Source organism: Aquarana catesbeiana, linkage group LG03 (assembly GCF_042186555.1).
Source record: "Aquarana catesbeiana isolate 2022-GZ linkage group LG03, ASM4218655v1, whole genome shotgun sequence".
Classification (NCBI taxonomy): Eukaryota; Metazoa; Chordata; class Amphibia; order Anura; family Ranidae; genus Aquarana; species Aquarana catesbeiana.
In genome coordinates, this window is record NC_133326.1 from 587,557,409 (window position 1) to 587,576,440 (window position 19,032).

The 19,032-nt window shown below is 41.7% G+C and overlaps 1 protein-coding gene across 4 annotated transcripts in view; it reads left to right on the forward strand.

Annotated features, from left to right (window-relative positions):
* Window positions 1–19,032, forward strand: part of SLC23A2 (solute carrier family 23 member 2) — a 308,554-nt gene that overhangs the window by 262,842 nt on the left and 26,680 nt on the right. For all 4 annotated transcript variants that reach the window (XR_012242995.1, XM_073622040.1, XM_073622042.1 and 1 more), the window contains 2 exons: window positions 2,115–2,235; window positions 7,587–7,743. Coding sequence is in view for 3 of the 4 variants with exons in the window: in XM_073622040.1 (XP_073478141.1) it covers window positions 2,115–2,235; window positions 7,587–7,743 (278 nt within the window). In the remaining variant the exon portion in view is untranslated. The remainder of the gene's footprint in view (window positions 1–2,114; window positions 2,236–7,586; window positions 7,744–19,032) is intronic.

Here is a 19,032-nt window from a genome sequence, read left to right on the forward strand (position 1 = left end):
GAATTTTGGACCACTCTTCTTTTCCCCAACTGCTCCAGGTCTCTCAGATTGGAAGGTTTCCTTTTTCCAACTGCTATTTTAAGATCTCACCACAGGTGCTCTATGATTCAGATCTGGACTCATTGCTGACCAGTTCAGTACTCTCCAGCACTTTTGTCATCCTGGCCATCCTGTGCACAGTGTGTGCACAAACAATGCTACGGCAACCCACCACTACCGGTGCTTTACATGCCTGTTTTATGTGGCAATAAATGTGAGTGCACATTTTATTCAATGAAAAGCTATTTTAAGTGTGTTAACGGAGAGCACTTCGATTCTTTTATATATTTTATGTCATCCGGTTTGGCTTTCCCTATCTTATTTGGAGTGCTGGTGTTTCCTGATTTCTCTCCTGTTGAGAAAAAAAAGCGTGTTTGACTTCCTGATAATTCAGGGGTCCATCCGATCTGGTAAGCGTCCATCTTACAGCTGGTGGAAGGATTATAACTCATCACTGATTAGTGGATTGGATTCACCCTTTTCACGTGGTCTTTCCCATTACCATTTCTGGGACTTGTTTTTTAGGCGTTTTTATGTTTCTGTGTCAGCAGTGGAATCTTATTGGGTCCCCTACCATAGCCTCCCTTTTAATTCAGATGGCGACGTATATTGCAAGCTGACACAGTTGTACCCTGTGCTTGAAGGTCAGCTCAAATTTGCCTGGAAGTTGATCGAGGTTCTTTATCCACCATTCGAACAGTCCTTTGTTGCAATCTTTGATCAATATTTCTCTTTAGTCCATGGAGATTAGCTACAGTGCCATGGGCTGTAAGCTTCTTGACAATGTTGCGCATAGTGGACACAGGAACATTAAAGGGGTTGTAAACCCTCTTCTTTGTTATTTAAAATATAAATAAATAAAAAAAATGTCATACTTACCTCCACTGTCAAATTCGTTTTGCACAGAGTGGCCCCGATCCTCGACTTCTGGGGTCCCCCGGGGGCACTGGTAGCTCCTCCCCCGCATCGAGTGTCCACGTTGGAGAAGGCTCTCCTAAGGTGGACACCCATGAGTCCTGCATCTGCGTACATTCACACAGAATGCAGGACTTGGCCCCGGCGCCTGCGTCATTGGATTTGATTGACAATAGCGGGAGCCAATGGCTGCGCTGCTAGCAATCTATCCAGTCAAGAGTTGAGACGGGCAGAGAAGAAGAGCGCGTCTCTGCCGAGGGAACGAACAGGCTCATGTGAGTAAAATGGGGGTGCTAGGGGGCTGGTCAGTGTCAGAAGTTTTTTCACCTTAATGCATAGGATGCATTAAGGTGAAAAAACACAAGGGTTTACAACCCCTTTAAGATTATGGAGATGGACTTGTAACCTTGAGATTGTCCATACTTTTCCATAATTTTTGTTCTCAAATCCTCAGACAATTCATTGTTGCTCTTTCTTCTCTCTATGCAGCACACAGAGACACAGAAACAGAAAGTTTCCACCATTTTAACTGGTTGCCGGTGTGATTTCTATATTGAGTTTAATTGCAAATTACAGACAACAGACTTGGAATACAATTATTTCCTACAATTTTGAGAAGGTGCCAATAATTTTGGCCAGTCCATTTTTGGAGTTTTGCATGGAATGTGCTAGATGCTTACAAACAAAAGACATAAACATGAGAATGCCTAAACATTTGTAATTGCAACAATTTTCTGGATAAAGTGGTGCATTATCTGACAGAAATGCAGGGTGCCAATATTTTTGGCCATGATTGTATATTCTTTTGATGCCTGGGGTTTAAGTGCTTTTGTTTAATTCCGTTGATATTATTATATTACAGCATACAAGTTTCAGCTCTTTAAAATGTTCCCGGTAAGTTCAGAGGTCACCTAGCATTATTATCTTTTAACAGGGCCTGAACATGGACCTTCATGGCAGGATCACAATGTATTACTTATAATAATAAAGCCACAGGTTGATTTTTCCCCCCCCCCATGAAAGTCTGTTATATTATTTCCGTTGATATTATTAATTTACTAATTCCATCTTATTCTATATAGCACTTTCCGCCTCCCTCTTTCTCTGTCTGTTACAGACAAGTTGAAGGGGCACTTATGCCTTTGTTTCTCTTCCATTAGCACCATCTTTCTGGTTCTGCTTTTCTCCCAGTATGCCAGGAATGTCAAACTACCACTTCCCGTCTACAAGTCCAAGAAAGGATGGACAGCATACAAGTTTCAGCTCTTTAAAATGTTCCCGGTAAGTTCAGAGGTCACCTAGCATTATTATCTTTTAACAGGGCCTGAACATGGACCTTCATGGCAGGATCACAATGTATTACTTATAATAATAAAGCCACAGGTTAATTCCCCCCCCCCCCATAAAAGTCTGTTATTACCATTTTCATCCTTGCTTGCACCTCTGTGCTGCTGATCTCCTTCAACCTCTTCATCCACTTCTGTCTATATGATTTTTCTCCAGTGTTGACTACATCATTGTTCTGTTCTGGCTTCCTGATGGTAACATCAGCGGACTGCACAATGTGTGTTGGCACTGTGCTTGTAGTCTCCATCAGAGGAGCATTTGAAAGGGAGACAGTTCAGAAGCACATTTAGGAGACAGGTTTTGGCCCCATAACAGGCAATGCCTAAACAAAGACCTTCATGACAAGATTACCAGCTTTTATTTTATTAACAGCTCCAGAATTTGTTTGGTTAGAGAACTAAAGGCTTCCTCAATTTTTTTAGACCATGTTACGGCCATATTTAAAGTGTAATATGTTACATGTTTGCAAAGAGAACAACTTCCCCTTTCCTGACAGCATGTGGAGGTTCTTCTCCCCCACAGCAGCTGTCAATTTTGAATTTTGCATTCCACCCGCACAGCCATGTTATTCATTCACAGATATCTGTGAATTAATGAATTACAAGTTCCATTTTCACCACAGCAATAAGACTTTTAGTTCTAAATGGAAAACAAGTGCAGTGATTATCACTCTTGTAGTCTATACAGTTTCTCCAACTCGGTATGTGAAAGTCTGTGAAATTAGGCTTAAAAAACAAATTAAAGTGTTTCTAAAGGCAGTCTTTTATTAAAATATTAAACATGTTATTCTCACCTCCTTCTTTTCTGGGGTCCCCCACTGGTGCTCTTGGCTTCTCCTCTTTTCTGTGTGACCCCAAAGCAAGCCACTTGCTATGGTTGCACATATGTGGGTGCACTTCTGAGCTGGGCTGTGTGCGTCCACAGACGCATACAGTGCAACTTGGACACCTCATTGGTTCAGGTACAGCAGAGGGAGCCATTGGCTCCTGCTGCTGTCAATCACAGCCAATGAGGAGAAAGTAGGGGGCGAGGCCAAGCCACGTTCTTTGTCTTATGGACACACAGAGCGGGGCTTGGGAGCAAGCACACATGAGTGCCTCCAAGTGGCTTGCTATGGAGGCACTTGATGGGAATGAGGAGCCAGGAGCGGCAACAGAGGATCCGAGAAAAGGAGGATTGAGGCTGCTCTGTGCAAAACCATTGCACAAGTAAGTATGACGTGTTTGTTATTTTAAGAAAAAAATTGGCATTTACAATCACTTTAGCGCAGGGAATACTTTAAGGTTAAAAAAAAAAACGTTTCAGCTTTAGAACCTTTAAAAACAGGCACACATATGTAAACTGATTAATAATAATGAAAAGTATTTTACCTTCTAACAAAGCACGGATGTAAACGAGATCTTAGCTTATTTTGGTTTATTTTGCCTTACTGTGAAGGACTGGATAGCTTGTAGTTCCTTCAATTCTACTCAGTATTATTATTATTTCTTTTTTTTAACAGAAAAGTTTTATTAAAACCAAGATAAACAATACAAAAACAACACAAACAGCGTTACAGCTTAGTTACATAGTAGTGTGGTATTCATGGCAGTAAAATTGCAGGAATATTCACAAAATAGTTGGTGATGCTGGTCATTATAAAATCCAGGATGGGACTCGGAGTGAGGTATTTCCAATACTAAAGATATTTCAGTTCAGTGAGTATAAACTGTGTGTGTGGAGGGGTCTATAAGGTTTTGAGTGGTGTTAAGATCATACCTAGGTCTCCATGTTTCATTAGCTTTCATCATACCTACTCTTAAGGGTGGGAGCAGAGTAAAAGGAAGGGGTATCAGCTCTTGTGGACAGAGGGAGGCAGGGGGGTCTATAGGAGGGGGTATGTGAGTCTCGAATATGTAAACAGGAATATATCTGTAGCCTCTAGGGGGTCTAGGTAGGCCAATATTGAGCGGCACCTCCTGATTTGCAGCAAAGTAGCAGTGTCTTATCGCAGAGTCATGTTAGGTCACTATTGTCCTATTCAGAATCATTAAAAGCCCTATACAGTGAGCGATCTAGCAGCCACCCATGAGTTCCAGACTTTGTCGAATTTTTGGGGACATTTGCGGCCCATATACATTAATTTGTACAAAGGTAGCACAGAGTCCACCAGTGTTTGCCACTTGGTCATCATGGGTGGGGTCGCTAGTTTCCAGTGCTGTAGGAGAACCTTCCTGGCATAGAAACACAAATAGAACAGTAGGAGTTTGGCATGCGTAGAATGTGTCACCGATTCTGTGATACCCAGAAGGAGGACCTTGGGGTCCATTGATACTGGAAGGTTGGTAGCAGCACTGATCTCCGCATCCACCCTTCTCCAATATTCCTGGATGACGGGGCAGTCCTAGATAACATGATAAAATGTTCCTGTTGTCTGTTGACATTTAGGGCACAGTTCTGATTGCGTAGGATATATTCGGGCTAGCCTCTGGAGTGTATAGTAGGCCCTGTGCAGAAACTTCAGTTGAATAAATCTATCTCTAGCAGAGATTACTGTTGGTATATACTGCTGTAGTGCCATTTCCCAGTCTTCCTCCGACAGGTTAGGGATGTCCATCCTCCAGACCTGGTGTAAGGGGGATTCCCCTTCCGAGTCTCCACAGGTGAGACGGAGGTATATGGAGGATAATATTCTATCTACCCCACGGGAGATAAGAAACCTCTCTATCATATTTGGTTCTATGGAGATTGCTCCAGGGAATTACGCCTGCGCTGCGTGTTTCAGCTGTAGATAGCGGAATAGCGTCCACAAAGGGAGTTGATATGCCGCATGCAGTTCTGGAAAGGGCAGTAGCCCTCCCGGCAGGCATAATTTGCTGTATCTTCACTATCCCAAACCTGGTCCAGATGTTGGGGTCCGGGATAGATCTGAAGTGTGAGAATTTGGGGTTGCCCCATAGTGTGGTAAGAGGGGAGATAGTGTTAGGTGTGCCCACCGCCACAGTGACCTTCTCCCAGACCTGAACCGTACGCATGAGGATAGTTGCTTGCGGGCTAGCTTTAGTTCCTCTGTAAACTAGATTGGTTAGAGCAGAGCCCATAACAGCAGCCTCAAGGTTTACCGTGGAGTTAGATCTGGTCTGTTTAAACCACCAACGAATAGTGACCAGCACTGCCGCCAAGTAGTACCTCCTGAAGCATGGTAAAGCCAGACCACCAGAGGAGAGAGGGAGCTGTAGTGTGTGTTTTGCTATTCTGGGGGTTTTCCCGCCCCAGATAAAGGAGGAGACTACTCCATCTAGTCTTTTAAAGAAGGAGGCCAGGATTGGGACTGGGGAATTCCTATAAATATATAAAAACTTATGGAGAAAAGTCATTTTTAATAGGTTCACCCTCCCCACAGGTGTTAAGGGGAGCGTTTTCCAGGCTTGACATTTTAAAATCATGGTTTGCAAAACCGAGTATAGGTTATCAGTTAGGAATTGCGTCAGATCATTACTGATTTTAATACCGAGGTATTTAAACTCAGAGACTCTACGCAGGGGGGTCAGACTCGACGCGGGGGAGGCCTTTTCAGACATATGAAGTAGGCTGGATTTACTCCAATTAATTTTAACCTCCGAGAAGCTGCCATATTTACCTATGATCTCCAGAGCCGCCACTAGGGCGTGAGGGTCATCGTCAAAATGCAATAGAGTATCGTCCGCATAAAGTGATATGCGCTCTTTTAGTGGTCCCACCTCTAGTCCCCTCATCTCAGTTACCGAGCGGAGCAGTACAGCCATAGGCTCGATGGCCAGGGCAAAAGGCCCCAGGAACAATGGGCATCCTTGCCTCGTCCGTCTACATAGTGGAAAGGGCGGAGAGAGGGTATCACCGGCTCGTACATGGCTACTGGTGATCTATATAGCAATTTGATCCAGCTAACAAATTTAGAACCAAACCCAAATTTGGCCGTTACCTGCCACAGGAAGTCCCATCCTACTGAATCAAAGGCTTTCTCTGCGTCTAAGGAGGCCATCGCTCCACCAGTGATTTGGTTTCAGGAGATTGCTATATTGGTGTGGAGTCTGAGAATATTTATGTCCCTGCCCTTGCCCAGCATGAACCCAGCAGTATTATTATTATTATACAGGATTTATATAGCGCCAACAGTTTGCGCAGCGCTTTACAACATGAGGGCAGACAGTACAGTTACAATACAAATCAATACAGGAGACCTGCTCATTAGAGCTTACAATCTAGGAGTATTTTCATTCTTTTTTTATTGAAAGAGATTTTTCATGGTTTACATACAAACAAGACACCATGTATCACAAAATCAAGGAAAAAAAAAAATCAAGAAATACAAACGAGATAACTAACAAAGGTTAAACATCCAGTATAAAAGAGAGGACATTCAGCAATCCAGAGTAGTGCAAAATATTAAAGCAGGACAACACTTCAAAGCGAGAGCGATTCCAAGACCCTCTGCCAAAAAGCCCATTCACACATGGAGTGCTAATAATCAAAATACAAATATAAGGTCCGCATAACTTACAGTACATGCAGAGCTACTATCTATCCCTCTAGATCAACATCTACAAGCTGGGAGGGATGGGTCAACTCAGTAGAGGACAGCCATGTGGAGACCGTTGTTTTCATTCTCAATATGTCTAAATGGTCTAGTCATGTATTGTAGAGTTGTACTTGTGTATTGAGTTCACATGGCGATTCTTAAAGACCAACCACACAGAAACGTAATTACCATATTGTTTGGCTGGTGGTAAGTCGCATAATATCTTGATTAATTTCTGGGCACTCGAGTTGATGGTGAGATTGGACATGCCACATGTTCTGGGACACCTGATGGATTCTCCAAGACAAAGAATGAATAGCTACAAGAGTGTGACACCTTAAGCTGGCCATACTCCAATTGAAATTTGGCCGGTTCAGCACGGACTGGCCAAATTTTAATCGTCTCCCGCTCAACAGAAGTCGATCAAACTTTTGTCAAAGTTTGATTGACTTCTGTGGAAGGGACAGGCTGGAAAACTTTTTGTTGATCAGCTACTGCACCCGCTGTCCTGGCAGGGGGAGTCGTCTATCCACTGCTGGATGAACAGAAAGAAAAAGAAACTAAACATATTGCCAGGTTTAATTAGGATTTTGTAGGAAAGATCAGAGAGACCAGCTACCACCTTGAATTATGGGCTTTATTTCTGGAAGATATAAGGAGTTGGTGGGTGGTTGTACAATGTACCCATAGCTTTGTCCTGTTTATCGCTATTTGCTCATTATTTACATACATTTGTATTGTTTTTCAGATTATTATGGCAATCCTTGTGTCCTGGTTGCTGTGCTTTATCTTTACCGTGACGGATGTTTTTCCACCAGATAATACCAAATATGGGTTTTATGCCCGTACTGATGCCAGGAAAGGAGTTCTGACTGTAGCTCCTTGGTTTAAAGTTCCTTACCCATGTGAGTAGTATTCTATAAATATTACGTCTATTAATGCTCTGAAAGCCTATGTAGTAGGATTGCAAAGATGCTCAGCATTCCCCAGCAACCAGTCACAGACCACTTTTTCTCAGTTTAGGTAAAAGCTGATTTCTGAATGGTTGCATAGTGTTGGGAATCATTACTTTATGCTCTATTACTAAATTCTATCACAATGCAAATCGCCCATGTGTGAAACCTTGAATGAAAGCAGCCATTCTCCTCACTGGTAGCATACAGGGGCTACAAGTGAAGCTCAATAAGTTCAGCTTCACTACCCAGGATGTGAGAGGCCTATGAATCTGACAATGACTGCTCTTGTTAGAGGCTTCTGAAATGGGTGATTTAGTTGATGACAGGTTTGTCCTCAAACATGGGATTTAGTAAATAGTCTGCAAAGAGGTAGTATAATGAAAGGAAGGAACTTCCATGATTTGGCAATGGACTACAAGAGTATTACCCTTTGGTCATTTATGTTGTTTTAACATAAGACGTTGCAAATTGCTAATGGGCACTTTGCATTAACTTAGCTGAAGGAAGTCATTGTTGTTTCTTTTAGCCACCAATCAGATTTTTCTCTTTTCTCCATGATATAGCAAATGAGAATTTGATTGGTTGTTACATATAGCAAGAACTGGTCTTCCGCAGACACTTTGATGAATGGGGTCCAGTATTTGTTTATATCTAGCCAGATGGGACCCATTCAGTTATTAGATTCACATCCGTTGTTGATGCAGTAGACTATTAATGATAATCTACTGCAGATTTTTCAAACCCATGTCCTTTTAATATGGTCTTTGCAGCTTTTTTTTTTTTTTTTATTAATTCCCATAGTTTGTGTTTCTTCTCTGGATTTATTGTGTGTGCTTTTTGTTAAGTTTTTAATCTTTATTACATTAATGTTTACCTGTCCCCCATAGAGGATGGAAGCAGTTATGCTTTGGTTCATCACCTTCATTAGGAACTGGTGGCATGAAGCACCATGTGCATGATGCTGGTCCATCTCACAGCACTGCTCTATGGTTTGTGTGGGGATGACAGGTACTCTTAAAAGATGAAATCTGTAGCAAATTGTCCAAAACTGTCATGTTGCATATTTCCTGTTTTTATCCAAGTGTTTTATATGTACTGCAAGAGTTACACTAAAGTGAGCACTCATAACCCATCTCCCACCTTTATTTTTGGCTTGCTGTTTAAATCTGTAAATCCAGCATTCCACACCACAGAATAGACATTCTTTCCATGGGCATGCTTAACACTTTCTGCAGTATTGTTTCACCAACCTATGTTGTTTTTTTTTTGTTTTGTTTTTTATGAAAGGCAAATTTTTTTCCCCCCTATTGATTGAACGTTAAACCTAAAACCAAAAGTGTAATAAATTGCAGTTTACCAATCCTTAGATGTGATGGCTGCATTCATTTTATTTTTTAAGCTTTTTCCCCTCAGTTTTCACCGGGTGATCTGGCCAGTAACGCACCTCCTGTAGTGCATCCTCTCTGGATGAAGGAGCACAGGGGCACCTCTGGACAGCGTCATTGTCATTGGGGGAGGAGGGGAGTTTTAGATGGACTAGCAGATTTAAATACTAGAGATCATCCACTCACTGGGGTCTTGGATGGCAATACAAAGCTGGCAGAGATTATGACTATTTAATTAAAAAAAAAAGTTTTGGCTGCAGTTAGCATAACTTTATAAATAAATACATAATTACTTTTATTTTTCCCTTTTTTAATGCCCACCTTCTAGTATTCATCCACTAAACATTGCCTTCAAAATCTAGTGATAGATTAAAGAGGACTCCAGGAAAATAGCTATGTAGAAAATGTGTGTACGGTTTTACCCACCAAAACATTTAGCCTGCCATTCTTGTGTTTTCTAGTGAGAAAGATTATTCTGTGATTTCCTAGCTTAAGCTGGTAATTTTCTGCCAATTCCTGCTGAATTGGCCAAAATCCAGGCTGTGGGTGGCCCTGTTACTATAATGCTCAACAAAAGTCGATTTAAACATTGACTGAGCTAAGTGAACAATGATAAGCTGAACCCTGACGGCATCCTATCAGATGGGGTATTTAGGCAGCTGCACGACCTGGCAGTACTTATTTCTTTATTCACACTGCTGGCTGAACAAGAGAAATCTAACAGTGCATGGCTGCCCTTAACATTACCACCTCCTGGGTCAGCACCCTGCTTGTTAAATGTCTTTTTTTTAATTTACATTCAGTCAGCTTTATTGCAACAATAGCAGCCTAAATCTTTATTTATATATATATAGATATATATATCTATATATATATATAGATATATAGATATATATATCTATATATATATATAGATATATATATCTATATATATATCTATATATATATATATATATATATATATATATATAGTGAGGGAAGAAATGGATCCCCAGTCTGGGCAACTGCAGTTGGTGACAGCTGTATAAACCATCTGCAGCAACACAAACCCTGGTGGACTTTGTTATTAAAATTATGTTTTAGGCTCCTGTCATACAAAGGGTCCAATCAGGTCCACCTGTAAGTTCTTCAAGCGGACCTAATCGGACCCTCTATTCACCCCTATGGACTAGCGGGTGTAAACGGACTTGGGCCTGTTTACACCAGCTTACTTCCAATCCGAAACCCGCCTACCAAATCCGAAAAAACAGATAGGGGGTCCATCCCCCTCTGTTTAGTTGGATCGGAGGGCAGTCAAGTGTAAACATATAGTGGAGTCCGTTTATACCTGCCAGTCTATAGAGCAGAGCAGGCTCGATCCGTGTCCACTCTGCTTGTATTGAGGGCACACGAACCTGTCATCTCCCCGCTCTGCTCAGGTCAGAAGGGGCTCTGCGGATAATCCCCCCCCCCCCCCCCCCCCAAAGGGGCTGTAGAGCTCATTCACATGGACACATGGATTGATTTGCTAAAACTGGAGAGTGCAAAATCTGGTGCAGCTCTGCATAGAAACCAATCAGCTCCCAGTTTTTCTTGTCAAAGCTTAAACCCATCCATTTAACCGTTTCAAATAACATTTACGGCACGTGCCAGAAATGTAACCCTCCCATTGGTTGTGCTCTCAACCAGACTGTCAAACCATCCAATGGCTGGTGTCATAACTGATCACATGCGCAGCATCATGGCAGTTGTAGATTAAACAGAGGCCAAGATGGCAGCTTCCTTGGCTGAAAACGATAGGAGGGTTTAATTCCACTTTAATTGAACAAACAGAAGTTATTAGCTGAATGATTACTTTTCACAGCTGCACCAGATTTTCGCACTCCAGTTTTAGTAAATCAACCCCAATGGGGGAGATTTAAAAAAAACTGGAGCACACAAAATCTGGTGAAGTTGTGCAAAGTAACCATTCAGCTTATAACTTCTGTTCAATTAAGCTTTGACAATAAAACCTAGAAGCTGTATGGTTATGATGCACAGATTCCATTTGCACCCGTTTTATTAAGGCTCCAGTCACACTAGCACGACTTTAAAATTGCATGATTTCCAGTGCGCATTTGGAGCGCGGTTTTGATGAGACTTTACACTCTCTGGACCTAAGTTGCATCAAAAGTCGCACCAAAGTAGTGCAGGCACCTATTCAAAATTGCTGTGACTTTAAGTCGCACCGATCTGAAGAATGGATGCCATTGGAAAGAATGGTGTGCGACTTGTCATGCCCACAGTCGCATTACAAGTCGCGTTAGTGTGAATGGAGCATTAATGTCCCCCATAGATTTGTACACTTGTGCAGAAGTCTGCATTTATCTGCCTGTAAGGCATAGGTGGTCTGTACAGCCTGGTAAAATCAATAACAGGCTGATACTGATCTGCACTCACACCGTTGACTGTACGTTCGTGCGGGACTGATGCATGGCTCTGAATGCAGACAGACTGCATTCAGAGCCATGCATCAGTTCTCCACAAACCAAAATGCTAGAGGATTGCTGCAGCCTGTTATTGATTTACCAAGTTGGCTGTGTGCGCCTGCACAGACCACCTGTGCCCCCCAGGTGGATAAACGCCGCCCTCTGCACAGGTGTATGGATCAGTTCTTGCATATTAACGAGCCCTTACAAAGTGTACTTAGCAATTTGTCTACAGTTTTATTTTACTGGTAGCTATTTATAAATAGTTGAAATGTATTAGAAAAATGGTCTTTTGTTGAGATCATAATAATATAGTGAAAATTCCTGAAATAGCAGGAAAAAGGAAGGATGAAGTAATTAAACTCACCCCCTAATTCCCCCACCCACTTACAAATATTCCCATTAGAACTAAAATTCCTTTTAACCGGTTCCCGACCAGCTCACGCAGATATACTGCTGCAGAATGGTTCTCCTGGGCAAAATCCCATATCTATACGGCTTTGCCCAGGAGAGCCACCAGAGGGCGCGCGAGCGCCGTCGGAGGCGCACACGCCCGCTGCACAGCAGGGGACCTGATGCGCGTGGCCGGCGGGCGCAATCACCGACGGCCACACGTGATCACGTGCACGAGAGCCAGCATGGAGATTTGTGTGTGTAAACACACAAATCCCTGTGCTGTCAGAGGAGAGAAGACAGAAGATAAGACAGCGTTCTGTCATCTGTCCTAGTTAGTCCCATCCCCACACAGTGAGGGAACACACAGTTAACCCCGTGATCGCCCCCTAGTGTTAAGCCTTTCCCTGCCAGTGACATTTATACAGTAATCAGTGCATTTTTATAGCACTGATCGCTTTATAAATGTCAGTGGTCCCAAAAATGTGTCAAGTCTCGGATCTGTTCGTCGTAATACCGCAGATCACCACCATTACTAGTAAAAAAAAATAAATAAATAAATAAAAATGCCATAAATCTTTCCCATAGTTTGTAGAGGTTATAACTTTTGCGCAAACCAATCAATATACGTTTATTGCATTTTGTTTTTTTTTACCAAAAATATGTAGAAGAATACATATTGGCCTAAACTAATGAAGAATTTTTTTTTTTTTTAATTGGGGAATATTAGAGCAAAAAGTAAAAAAAAAAATATTGTTTTTTTTCAAAATTGTCACTCTTTTTTTTGTTTATAGCGCAAAAAATAAAAAACGCAGAGGCAATCAAATACCACCAAAAGAAAGCTCTATTTGTGTGAACAATGCGTGACCGCGCAATTGTCAGTTAAAGTGATGCAGTGCCAAATTGTAAAAAGTGCTCTGGTCAGGAAGGGGGTAAAATCTTCCGGGGCTGAAGCGGTTCATGTTTCACTTTTTGCTTTGTTTTATCTTCATAGTTTCTTCATTTTATACCTGTTTTTATAGAAATTTTCCATCCTTACCATGACTTTAATCTTTTTTTAATCTTTTTGCTCATACGCCCTCTCATGCTGCTTTTACTGATTACATTGCCAATTTTTTTTTTTTTTGCTTCCATATTTAACTCCAAATGAATATGGCCAAGCAGGCTGTTTAAATCTACCATCAGCACATGCAACGCAGCTCAGCTGTGCTGTGTGTGTGGAGTAAACAGGGTACATATTTTTATTAATATGGGTGCCTTTAAAAAATATATATATACAGTATCTCACAAAAGTGAGTACACCCCTCACATTTTTGTTAATATTTTATTATATCTATTATTTATATCTAATATTATATTCAGTGTTACAACACTGAAGAAATGACACTTTGCTACAATGTAAAGTAGTGAGTGTACAGCTTGTATAACAGTGTAAATTTGCTGTCCCTTCAAAATAACTCAATAGACAGCCATTAATGTCTAAACCGCTGGCAACTAAAGTGAGTACAAGTGAAAATGTCCAAATTATGCCCAATTAGCCATTTTCATGTGATTCATTAATGCTACAAGGTCTCAGGTGTGAATGGAGAGCAGGTGTGTTAAATTTCGTGTTATCGCTTTCACTCTCTCATACTGGTCACTGGAAGTTCAACATGGCACCCGATGGCAAAGAACTCTCTGAGGATTTGGAAAAAAAGAAATGTTGCTCTACATAAAGATGGCCTAGGGTATAAGAAGAATGCCAAGACCCTGAAACTGAGCTGCAGCACAGTGGCTAAGACCATACAGCAGTTTAACAGGACAGGTTCCACTCAACAGGCCTCGCCATGGGCTACCAAAAAAGTTAAATGCACGTGCTCAGCATCATATCCAGAGGTTGTCTTTGGGAAATAGACGTTTGAGTGCTGCCAACATTGCTGCAGAGTATGAAGGGGTGGGGGGTCAGCCTGTCAGTGCTCAGACCATACGCTGCACACTGCATCAAACTGTTCTGCATGGCTGTTGTCCCAGAGGGAAGCCTCTTCTAAAGATGATGCATACGAAAGCCTGCAAACAGTTTGCTGAAGACAAGCAGACTAAGGACATGGATTAATTGAACCATGTCCTGTGGTCTGATAAGACCAAGATAAACTTATTTGGTTCAGATGGTGTCAAGCGTGTGTGGTGGCAACCGGGTGAGGAGTACAAAGACAAGTGTGTCTTGCCTACAGTCAAGCATGGTGGTGGGAGTGTCATGGTCCGAGGCTGCATGAGTGCTGCCGGCACTGGGAAGCTACAGTTCTTCGAGGGAACCATGAATGCCAACATGTACTGTGACATACTGAAGCAGAGCATGATACCCTCCTTTCGGAGACTGGGCAGCAGGGGAGTATTCCAACATAACATCCCCAAACACACCCCCAAGACGACCACTGCCTTGCTAAAGAAGCTGAGGGTAAAGGTGATGGACTGGCCAAGCATGTCTCCAGACCTAAACCCTATTTAGCATCTGTGGGGCATCCTCAAATGGAAGGTGGAAGAGCGCAAGGTCTCTAACATCCACCAGCTCGGTGATGTCGTCATGGAGGAGTGGAGGGGACTCCAGTGGCAACCTGTGAAGCTCTGGTGAACTCCATGCCCAAGAGGGTTAAGGCAGAGCTGGAAAATAATGGTGGCCACACAAAATATTGACGCTTTGGGCCCAATTTGGACATTTTTACTTAGGGGTGTACTCACTTTTGTTGCCAGAGGTTTAGACATTAATGGCTATGTGTTGTTATTTTGAGGGGACAGCAAATTTACACTGTTATACAAACTGTACACTCACTACTTTACATTGTAGCAAAGTGTCATTTCTTCAGTGCTGTCACATGAAAAGATATAATAAAATATTTACAAAAATGTGAGGGGTGTACTCACATTTGTGAGATACTGTGTGTGTGTGTGTATATATATATATATATATGTATATGTATATATATATATATATATATATATATATATATATAAAGGTGGACTTATCCTTTTAGGCAGGTTAAATTGTTAGAGAGCTTGTCCCTTTAAGTGTTACTAAACCCAGGACCCTGCATTCACTATATCTGGCCTCCCACAGTACACAGAATATTGAAATGCAGTTATTTTTTAAACAAAATGACATCTTTATTGAAAAGAGAGACAAACATTGAAAAAAGTACACGAAGCACCATAATCGAAGGATGAATGATAACAGTTTCATACAGAGTAAAGATGTCAGAATTAACAATACATGTGATACCAAAAACACGAACAGTGGGAAATGACAGTGATACATGGATAGGTATTTATACATAGTTATTGACAAATATGGTGTGCAGACTGTTAAGTAGCTAAGTAGAAAGTATACATTGAATAATGCATTGTACCTATAAGGTAGGTAGAGTGATTCATTCATCCACTCTACATGTAGAGGTATTCTCTAACCATCTAATCCATATCTTATTGTACTTAGTAGGGCACCCTCTATGAATGTATAGGATTTTTTTATAGTGTAACATATTATTAATGGCCACGATCCAATTCTGTACGGTCGGATGTGACTCCCTGAGCCAAACTCTTGCAGTTAACAATCTGGCCATAAAGCGTAGAAAAATATGAAGATGTGTATCCTCCTTCGAGGTGGGAAGAAGGCCCAATAAGCATTGTTTAGAGCATAGGGTTAGTGGGGAGCCCATTTGGTCATGTAGGAAATTTACCACTTGTGTCCATTACCCTTGGATAACTGGACAAGACCACATTAAATGGTAAAAGGTGCCACTGGTCTCACCACATCTGGGGCATGCTGAGTTGTAATTTGGCCAATATTTAGATAAACGGATAGGCGTTAGGTATGACATATTTAAAATCTACAGGTGAGTGAGATGGTCAGAAAGCTTGGGAGACACTAATGTACAAGTCTCCAACCTCATCCCAGTCTTCATCCTCCTGCTCCCCAACATCTGCCACCCACCGTGATTTTAATTGGTAAGCCAAGTTGCAGCCAGCAATAGGGGATAGTTATAAAATGTGGAAATAAGCTTTTTAGAGTCTGAGCCCATAATCACCCCCACCAGGTACAGGGAATCAAGACTGGGAATGGAACCCCCCAAAAAAAGTAGGCATAGCGTGACAAACTTGGAAATAACAAAAAAACGTGATTGGATAATCCAAACCCAGTCCTGAGTTCCCAAAATGATTTAACCCCACCATTGGAAAGAATGTGTGAGAGATAGATGACCCCACCTGACAACTCAGGTCCCATGAACAGGCACCGATAATAATTCAGCTAAACACAGTATGCCCCAGAGGGGCATGTAATGGCGAGGCATTCATTTGTCTCGTGGCTAGACTCCAAATTTTACTGTGGTGAAATGGCATGCTCCCCCGGCCTCCCAGGTGGGTAGGATCCCATGAGCATACTAACAGGGGTGTCAAACTGACAACCCTCCAGCTTTTGTGGAACTATTAGTCCCATCATGCCTCTGCCTGTGGGAGTCATGCTTTTAACTGTCAGCTTTGCAATGCCTCATGGGACTTGTAGTTCAGCAACAGCTGGAGAGCAGCCAGTTTGACCCCTGTGTACTAGAGTGATATATCTATCCCTTTCCCCCTTATTGAAATAAAATAAATGGGAAAGTTGGGAGGCTATACAATAAATGTTAGGGTCTGGCAAGGCTGTACCACCCAGATTTGTGGGGCTTTTCAGGGTACGCCAGTTTGTGGCAGGAATTGCCCCATATAAATGTATTGAGTATAGATTTCATGGACTTGAAAATGCAGGATGGGATATACAGTATAAAGGGGCATGCCAGAAAATATAAAGGGGAGGGAGTAATATTATTTTCACAAATTATTTTTGTAAATCTAAAGTACTAAATACCTTTTCTCATAAGCAGTATAAGCAGTATGAGGAGTTCTCATTCTCCTCTGACTGTCCTATGAGGCTGCATGTCCCCTGACCCTCTGGACAGTGCTGATTGGCTCTGTGAATCCACGCCCCCCCCCCCCCAAAAAAAAAAAAAACCTCTAGCAATACACACCAAAGTGAGCATGTGCAGAGTGCCCCCAAGGCTTGGATTTGGGACTGTGGAAGAAGGGGAGGATCAGAAAAGACAGGATCAAACAGCCTTTTTACACAATGCAGGTTCCACAGTGAGTATAACAAGCATGCTTTACTTCATATACAGACTGATTTTACTGTTGTGGGTTTAGTAACACTATAAAATGATCCTTTGTGATGCCCAATTAACAGCTGTGTCTGTTAAGTTTAACTCTTTTCCAGCCTTGGTGCTGCTATGGGGTATTACACAGGTCTAGAATACCTTGAACTAATATATCTTAGATAAACTAAAAAGTGTGCCTACCTCCCTTCCTTTCTTTCACCATAGAATGAATTATACACGTCTTACTTTAGCACACAACACAAGATGGACATGCTGTGCTTTACATTTTTTTTCTTTTTCCTTTACCCTTGTTCTCATTTCTTGCACACATTTTCTGACTTCTGCTTTTAACCCTGCACATTTTTTCTGTTTCTTTTTTTTTTTTTAACCATTCATACTTGTGTAATCGAGCAAAGAGTGCACATAAACACATTTTTGGAGCCTAAGATGTGGAGGTTAGAAGAATTAGCCCAGCCTGTTGGCTGAGCCATACTTAATAGAAATGTTGCTCTATTGAGCTGCATTCTCTGTGTACACTGCTCTGACTCACCTGTGAGCTTAAACACTGGAAGAGGCAGCAATACATGGAATGATGATAGTGTATTTCTGCCCCCTTCTGTCTGGTCAGGGACTGTGCTAAAGAGCAGAACTGGTAGGCTTGGCCCTATAGAAATCATCTTGTACTTTTGCCGTTGCAGTGCTAATATTCCCCCGCTTGTGGCTTTCCCTCCATTAGAGCAGTGTACACAGGGACTTTGCATATCTTGTGTTTTTCCAACGCTGGTCTCAGGATGCATCGTTCTAGGAAAAGGATTCTTGTAGAGACCAAGGTAATATTGTGCATTCACTTGATATGTTGTCTTTTGGTCACCAGAAATAGTTGCAGTTATTTTAATGATTGACAAGTGTGTAAGGCTAGTTTATACATTTCTGACATTCAGGTTTTGAAAATGAAGGGAAGCAATGATTACTGCCTGCCTTGTTTCAAAGTCGCTCATCACCTACTGAAATGTGTTAAGGTTTGCACTTTGCAGCACTATAACCATGTTAGTCCAGAATGGAGTTTCTTCATATCTCCTATTGTGTTATAATACTGGAGCATTAAGGTGCATGCGCAATGGACTGGATTGTATCACTCTGGGCAAGCTATGGTGGTCTTGGAGATGATCCATCTTCACTGTGAATGCAAGTGTAGCACCTGCTATCTGAGCCGAACATACCAATTTGGTCTTCTACATTAACATAGAAAGGAATTTTCTCTAAGGGCCTATTAAACCTTTTCATGTACAGTAAATGTACATCTCCCCTAATGCATTTTTCATTGAAATAAGTGAAAAACTGATGTGCTTTACACTGCACTTTGGCATGTTCACATGCATTTTATTGCATTTTCCTTGATTTAAATATTAAATACATCCAGTAAAAATGCAAAGGTGTGAAATGACCCACAGTAAGCATGTCCCAGCACAAATGTAAAGCAGGCTTGGTCCAATCACCAGTGTAAACTTGCCTAAAGTATGGCCATCCTACACGAATTCATTGCACAGTTTAATTTGACGAATCCTTTTAGCTTTTAAAGAAGAATTTAAGGTATGGGTGTTTTTATTCCTAGTTACTTTGGTGCAGCTTGGATCAATGTAATTATGCATATACTATACCTGGCCGATGCTGCTGGAAGCTGGAAATCACCGAAATAGACACTGCTACTCCAGTGATCTCTACTTACAAAGCATTCTCTGAATAGCGCCCATGCCAAGCAGCTGAATTCCTGTGTTCAGTAAGCAGCAGGCCAGCCGCTCAGCACGGGATGCAGAAGCAAATGGAGACCACTGAAGTGGTATCTGCTTCAGTGATTTT